At 35.5% G+C, this 8,070-nt stretch overlaps 2 protein-coding genes across 3 annotated transcripts; both read right to left on the minus strand.

The window, feature by feature from the left end:
* LOC104750539 (ELMO domain-containing protein A-like) lies at positions 586-3,801 on the minus strand. 2 transcript variants are annotated; one of them, XM_010472343.2, is made up of 8 exons: positions 3,549-3,801; positions 1,883-1,998; positions 1,619-1,803; positions 1,462-1,516; positions 1,258-1,378; positions 1,131-1,178; positions 944-1,038; positions 586-852 (listed from the first exon to the last, which is right to left on the minus strand). In XM_010472343.2, the coding sequence occupies exons 1-8, from the start codon at positions 3,664-3,666 to the stop codon at positions 754-756; spliced, it is 837 nt and encodes a 278-aa protein (XP_010470645.1). In that variant the 5' UTR covers positions 3,667-3,801; the 3' UTR covers positions 586-753. The 2 variants fall into 2 exon arrangements, with proteins under 2 accessions (XP_010470645.1, XP_010470644.1); XM_010472342.2 differs by having other exon boundaries at positions 1,883-2,019; positions 3,549-3,797.
* LOC104750540 (probable arabinosyltransferase ARAD1) lies at positions 4,184-6,595 on the minus strand. Its single transcript, XM_010472344.2, has 3 exons — positions 5,957-6,595; positions 5,315-5,725; positions 4,184-4,931 (listed from the first exon to the last, which is right to left on the minus strand). Exons 1-3 carry the CDS (start codon positions 6,419-6,421, stop codon positions 4,515-4,517), a joined length of 1,293 nt encoding a protein of 430 aa, XP_010470646.1. The 5' UTR covers positions 6,422-6,595; the 3' UTR covers positions 4,184-4,514.

An 8,070-nucleotide genomic window follows, 5' to 3' on the forward strand; every position in this document is an offset into this window, starting at 1 on the left:
ATAATGTTTAAGGTACAAACATTTTATGCTTCAATTTTAGTTAGATAGATTTGATGTTTTTTTTTTTCCATTTAACATTTCTGTCTAATTAGTAGGTTTCAAATCCGAAACATGATTATGTATGTTTTTATATAGTATAGGAGTGTTAATAAGGAAGAAGGTGAATCTTCGATCGGTGGAACACAAGAGGAAAAGTGGGTGGAAAACCTGTTTAGAAATGTTGATTTCAGTGTGGAATCTGTGTGGATGTTTCAATTCAGCAGTTCGAATAAGAGACAATTTGCAATAGCTTCGCGTTTTATAACGCAAGGGACCGTAACAAAGAAGATGATGTTCCTGACGTCTTCGGTTCCTGAAAAGGTGAAGTTACATACAGAAGCGGCAGCCGCCAGACTAATGGAACTTCGAAAGGGTAACGAGAATCTCGAAATTGGATACTTCTGATGAATTTTGGCTTGAATTCTAAGTCCTATATATGTGGCAAAATCTTATTATCTTCTGATAAAAACATAAATCATGTTGTTTTCTTCTTCCTTTCTATAGTTACATTTTCTGTTGCCTGTTAAGTTTAAATGAAAAAAATAATAATAATAATAATACAATTTTCTTGCAATGACTTATATAATTTATTTCATTTGCTCTCTCATCTCGCCGGCCGGATATTTGTAAAACAAAAATCGATTTCTTTGGGTTTCCTTACGTGAAATTGTCTTAATCTAAAGATGACAACAAAGAATATAGATTGGTAAAAGACTAAGAGAGAAGAGAGAAAGAAGGCATATCCTCGATCCTGAAAACATCATCCATCATCAGCTCTCTCTCCAACTGACCCCTTGTACATCTTAGCACATCCTAAACCAATACCATCCAAATCATTATTGTCATCACCGTCACAAGCAAATAATGTACTTTATAAATTATACGAAAACATAGATCGACTCACGTTGAACTCCATGTAGGTAGCGTTCTTGTCCAGCCATTGCTTGTCCATTACGGCAAAGGCCACACAGTAAAGCAAATCAAAGGCCCATTCGTTTTCTGGATTTTCATAATCTTTTTCGAGTCAAAAAATCAAATAACCGAAGCTATGATTATCATAACTAGAGAGATGATATGTTTCCATATTTTACCTGATAGCATTTGTAGGAACACCAACCGTAGAAAACTCCTAGGCTTTACTGCACATGTAGTAAGTATAAAAACCAATTTTGCTTCACAAACTATAAGGCAAGGCATTAAAGAGTGAGTAACACTCACATGCTTCTAGGTCGAGCATTTGCATGATCATGAAGGTAATGTTGACGCCAGCTACAGCGAATGGATATTCCCAAGCGGCTCTTTTGCCGCCTTGTTTCTTTAACAGACGCTGATATGAAGTCTACACCAATGGAACCGTAGAAAATTACATAAAAGGGTTATGGATTTCTGAAAGTAGAAAGTGACGTGGGAGTCAAGTTTTACCGAGAATGTCTTGGCAAAGAATAAAAGATTCTCCAATGATATGAATCCAGCTCCTCTGATAACAACAGATGCAAGAAAACCAAATTAATCACTATTTGACATGTTCTTATTACTCCAGCAGGAGAATGAGAGAGAGAGAGAGGGAGAGAGGAGTAACCTGAAATCAGTGGATGGATCTTTTCCTTGCCATCCCATACTTTTCCACTGGTCTGAGACCAAAGCTTCAAGCTTTTCACCGGGATACGTAGCTGACCACAGTGCTCTCAGTGCATCCTGATGGTCGGGTTGTGATGCATCAAAGTAATTCTTCATTCTCTTCCTCAATCTCTTTAGTCTTTCTTCCTATGATATAACCCCTATCAGTCTCATAACACTGAATGCTTCCATAAAAATCCAAATTACTGCAGCTAGTATTGTTTACCTGCAATGGTGTCAAGTTAGAACAGATACGTTCATATGCTCTCTTGCGGTTGAAGCACACACATGTTAGGCTTTTCTTGATTCTCCAACTAGGTGTGCTACTACAACTTGCATCATCTGCATCCGTAGTAATCAGCCCTGTATAAACAAATAAGAACACACTTGGTTCAAGAATTACATAAAAGCATCTCATACTAATTAAGTACTTGCTATATAACTAAAGTAGCTAGCTTCCATTGGAATTAAAGTTTTAAAACACACTTGGTCAAGTCCATAGGAAAATGAGGGCACCAAGCACATGTAACTTGGCTGCTAGTCACATCTCATTGTCCCAATCCGGTTTTTTTTGGTTGGTTTTGAATCACATTTTTTGGTTTAAGAATATCGAAACCTTCAATTTGGTAAATTCTTTTTCACAAAAAATAAAAAGTATTCGATATATTTTCTCTACAGTTTGTGTTTGGTAAGGTTATACAAAGTATGCTCGGATATTAAAAACTAAGCAGATCGTTTGGGGTATAAACTTTTTTATACGGTTCTGGTTCGGTATAAACTGGTTTATACACTCCTCGTCCTACATATGGTGACAAGTAACCCAATAATAGATATTAGATATAACTACGTGACCCCCATTGACACATAAAGACAATGTGATTACTATTTGAAGTGAATACCACTTGCCTCAACTCCAGTTTATAAACTTTTTGTTTTTGGTTAGGATAACAATTTCATACAACTGTCATAATTTTGCTCTTCAAGCTGATCTAGACATTTGAGGGGACCAAACATAAAATTCAATTCCAATAGTTAAATCAAGATAGTGTAACAAACATATAGATAGATCTACACAACTGAAGTTTTTGTTTTGAGTCACGTGGCAGACCGACTGAATCATTCACGGATCTTTCAGAGACCGATTAAACTAAACCGGGTGCAATCCTATGATGAACCACCGATACGAATTATTATTATTTCACAAAAAAAAAAACTCAAAGGACCCACAGATAAAGAACCTCTCAATCTTAGATTATGATTCAGACACAAAATGAAAACCAATGCTCCTTGTGAGCCAGACACCTAATAATTATGCTAAGAAGAGTCCCAAAAATACATCACATCTCGAGAAAAAAAAAAAAAAAAAAAAAAAAAANAATTCCCACTAATAAAATACTAAATAATGTTTTCTTGTAGTTAGGTTTCTTTACTTATGTTAACATTTAACTGGTCAAATATACTATTAGATAGCGGCCTTACTCTGCTACAGACACAGTAACCAAACCAGCCTTACGCGAATATACAAAATTATACACATTATTAGCACAGTTTTGCAACATTTTAAATTTGGATAATGGGAAAATGTAGAAATATTAAATTGAGGAAAATAGTTGTGATAGAAACTAGTTCTTAACAAATGAACAATTTAATTTTTTTTTTTAACTGAAAAAAAGATATATATATATATATATTTTGCATTTGAATGATTCTAATTATCACATTATGAAAAGCATAATAATTAAGAAAGATAAAACAAAGATCATTTGTATTCTACGATTCTGATTTGATTCGGCGTTACCAATTTTATAGGAAATATAGTTCCAAACACTATAAAAAAACAGAGTAACAAGGCGAAAGAGAGAGAGAGAGAGAGAGAGAGAGAGAGAACGTACCAGCGGATGAGGCAGAGGCAGAGGCGTCGTCGGAGTGAGCGTCGCAACCGCGGACAGAGGAGGAGGAGGGAGGTGAGAGATGACGTGTCCCGACGCATGAGATTCTGACAACTCTCATCTCCGGTTGAGAAATGAGATATTTAATTTTCTGCAGATTCTTCCGGCGGAGAAGAACGTGCTTGTTACTCTCTTTTTTCTTAGTAGTCCAGCTTCGGCGACTTCGACTTATTTATACACTATTCGTGTTCAGCCGTTAGCTAAATGACGCATATACCCCTCCTTCATTACACACTTTTTTTTAATTATGGACCATTTTTGGTATGGCCTATTTACACTTAAATTCACTGGTTCAAAGAGATTATACGGTTGGTCAGTTGTTCCAAGATTATGGTGGTCTGTGGTCATACTCATATAGTCATATCTCTCCTAGTGGGTTGAGAACAATTACTACATTCAGATGATATATGCCTTCTTTAGAACCCATGAAAACGTTTCTTGATTCGCCAATAGTAGTAGAATAAGACAGACACTCAGAACTGAGATTTTCGTGGTGTAGAAGTTCCTAATGAATAGCAAACTAGTAACACTGACTTACTTCGTGGTGTTAAGAACAAAACAAACCAAAACAGAAGCTGGAATACGAAGAAGAAAGAGGAGCCAGGCTAGATCATCTTGTTTTTCATTACAAGTTTACAACAATAGGAACTCTCATCTCAAACCTTACAAGATATAAGTGTCTGAATCAGTGAACCTTAAAAAGACAAAATCAAAACAGATTAAGAGCTGAAACCTTTAGATGCAGCTACCTCAGGTTATTAAAAAATAATAATGATGTATTTAGAGAATATATGCCTATCAATGGATTGTGAAACGCAAAATGTAACAAAAGAATCAACTAATGTACAATATTGGAGGAGGAAGAAGAATGGAAAGACTTAACCTTTGAGAAAAAAATTGGTCATTTCTTCAAAGCCACCAATCAGGGACTTTCAACCTCCTGTTTCTATGTACAGCGAGCTTGACAGTAGGAATCTTGTGTTTCACCTGTCTCCACAACATATTTACTGCATCTTCTCTCTTGGTTGGGTACTGGAACTCGAAGTGATGAGATACGTTCTTCAGGCGTTTCCACATTTCCAGCCATTTCTCCTTTGGAAACTGGCGGAGGTTGTTGAGGATGTAGCCCGGTTCAAGCGACTCTTTTATAGAGAAAAAGAGTGAGAATTCTGAGTAGTCTATTTCATCTTCAAAAGGCAGCTCGATTTTGTCGCTTATGATGACCGGAATGCAGTGACTGACAATGGCATCAAATAGGCGGCAAGAAGATGGAGTGTCCCCAGCTGGATGCAAACAGAATTTTGAAGATCTCATCCCTTCCGTAGACTGGTGACAAACCAAAGCATGAAGAGAAGAATTACAATCTATGTGATAGGTTCAACATCAGATATCTTCCCCTATTCTGCTCTAAGTCAGCTTACAAAATGAAGATCACAAACTAACTGACTCAAGTGCCAAAGTTAGAAACCTTAGTTTGTTAAAGAACTCATGATTTCTCCCATGCCTAATAGGTCCCAAAAGACTCCAACGCCTAAACACATGAAACACTAGCCTATATATACACTCATGCTTAATGAAACCCTATCACATTGGTCTTGGACTGAGAATGCTGGGTTACCACATTTTCCTAAGATTTAAACTATCATGTGGACTCTCTCTCAGCATGTATGAATCCTTGCCTAGTGAATATGAGAGGAGTAGTTGCTTACCACTTTGATGTTTTGTGTTGTTGCTACACTTTTCTCATAGTGAACATCAGAGTTACCAGCTAATAACTTCTCCAACCTCAGACGGATTTTACCTTCGTCTTTCCTAGCTGTATTCCCACGGAAGTAAAGAAGCGTGGTACGAGCCTCGAAAGGATTCCTCATACCATCATCATCACCATCACCATCCTCTGTCAAGGACTCAACAACATGTACATACGGGGAAACAACATCTTTACTAAGACTTGCCATGTCTTTAGGATAACGCCCAAAATCCACAACAACAAGAATCGACGCATTCACTTGTTGCCTTAGAAATCTGAAAGCATTAGGATGTGTCATCGGGATCACATGATCTTTACCTCCTGAACGTTTCCAATACTCTGAATTCTCAAGAAACTCCATTAACTCTACCTGATCCACAACAAGAAACAAAGCCTTTATAAACTCCATTGATACTGAATTGGGCAATTTCAGAAAAAAAAGATTAAAGTTAACAACTTTGAGCAAACCCATCAACCTAAAGCTAAATCAGAACACCCACAAACCACCGGAATTTGAAAAAAAGATTCAAAATTTGTAATAAAGTCAACAACTTTGAGCTAGCCCATCAACACAAAACTAAATCAGAACATCCTAAATTACCTGTAATTGCCGATCAAATTCAGTATCAGGGTCGGTCATGTTCTTCCCATGAGTATTAAAGCTCAAGGACGAGAAGAAAGGAACGTAGAAAGCATCCGCCAAATCCGGATCAAAAACCCTAATTGCTTCAGCATCATCACCTCCACCACCTCCCTGAAGAAGCGAAGCCATAAGCCAATACTCAACGCTGTGCTGTCTCTTAATCCCAGAAGTCTGAGGCCAAGAAGGCAGATTCTTCCCTGTGAGTGGCTCAACATCTGAGCTGCGTGGATCCATCATCGCTACATTGAACTTCCGAGGGAGATCGTACATGAATACACGGAGAGGTTGTTTCCCCGTGGAGCTACAAGGAGAGGGTTCACGGAGATAGAAGTAAGGTCTTGGATCGACGGTGCCCATGTAGATTGAGAAAGAAGCAACGAGGAAGATGAAGAAGACGATTGTGCATATGGTTTTGCCGTACATTTCTTCTTCTGGATAGAGACGGTGAAGAAGAAGGAGAAGGATGTGAGAATTGGATCCAACGGTCTCTGTTTTGGTTTGTTGTTGTTGCTTGATGCGAGTTTAGAATTGGAACGAGACGTGTTGAGTCATTTCACAACAAAAACAGGTGATTCGAGTCGAGTCATTCAGTCAGAAAACAAAATCTACTAAACTAGTCTTTAGAATATTTTCTCCTCTTTTTGTTTTTTTTTTTCCAACTCAACATATAGTAAAACTTCTACAAATTAATCATTAGAGACTGTAACTTAGAGAAGCTGTAAAAAGAAAAGGTAATTGTTAAACTTCTAGAAAATATGAAATGAAACAGTTTAATCTAAATCAAATCAGTGTTTTGAATGTTATAAATTTTGTAGTTTTGGACTTGAAATTTTTATATTTTACAAAAAAATATCTTTTGACAATAAATTATATAATGAATTACAAAGATTATAGATGATTTCACTTTTACAAGCGTTATAGAAATTTAATTTATGATTAATGATTTCGATTTTCGTATTTAACAGTTGTTTTTGTTAACAGTATATCAAAATGAAAATGATACATATTCATTAATTAATAATTTATCAAAAAATTTGGCTGATTTTGTGTCATATTTATAGAATGTTTAAAAGCTTAACATAACACTTGTTTTATATGGTAAAATTTTAGTACGATAGTTTTCAAAAATATTCATTTTTTTTTAAACACAAAAACCATATAATCGATTTGGTTCTCGAATACAAAATCATCTGGCTATATCTGTTGTTGTTGTAGTTGTCTCGTTAGATCTATCAATGGACTTTTGGGTTTTAGATCTCTGAGATCTAGTGTTTTTGTGATGGTTTTGTGATTGATCTAGGATCAAAACAGTGTGAGAGAACATCAATGTCAATAGTTTACTGTGTTTTCCGATTCGTAGAATTTGAAATCAGAAGATAGCAGTTTGATTTAGGGCTTTTACTTGTTCAAACATGTTCATCTGTATCATTTTTGTGGGTATTAATGTCAAAAGTTTACTGTGTTTTCTGATTGATAGAATTTGAAAATTTTACTATAATACTTGTAAACTCAAAAACCATATACTAATGTATTATTAATTTATAAATTTGGAATTTGTGTTAATTTTTACGATGCGCCAATTTGAGACTGGGAATTTTTTTATTTTTATAATATTTATTAATTTCTAGAATATATAGAGATTCTTGGGAAAAAAGAAGAATATATAGAAATTTTATTATAAATTGACTGAGTTGTCAATTGCACATCCATTTTATGGGCACGAGCATTTGATTGTAACCAATCCAGTATACAATTACTCAACTATGGTTTATGGACCATAAATAATTTTTTTTGTGAGAAAGAAAGGAAACCGTTTTTTTTTGTTTTAAATGTACTATCTAACAAAAACAAAAGAAACAAATTATTGTAAATGATTTGTATACCCGTAGGCCGTAGCCAGGCCCGGCCCACCCCTAAAGCAGCTAAAGCATATGCTTTAGGCCACATAATATATTAAAATAATTTTGGTTAGTTAACAAAACTAACTCTTAGCTAAATTGGTTATGCTGTTCGAGAATATTATCTTAGTCACGTGTTCGACCAGAGTGAGCAGTTTTTTTTTTTTTTTTTTT

Source organism: Camelina sativa, chromosome 16 (assembly GCF_000633955.1).
Source record: "Camelina sativa cultivar DH55 chromosome 16, Cs, whole genome shotgun sequence".
In the NCBI taxonomy this organism is placed as follows: Eukaryota; Viridiplantae; Streptophyta; class Magnoliopsida; order Brassicales; family Brassicaceae; genus Camelina; species Camelina sativa.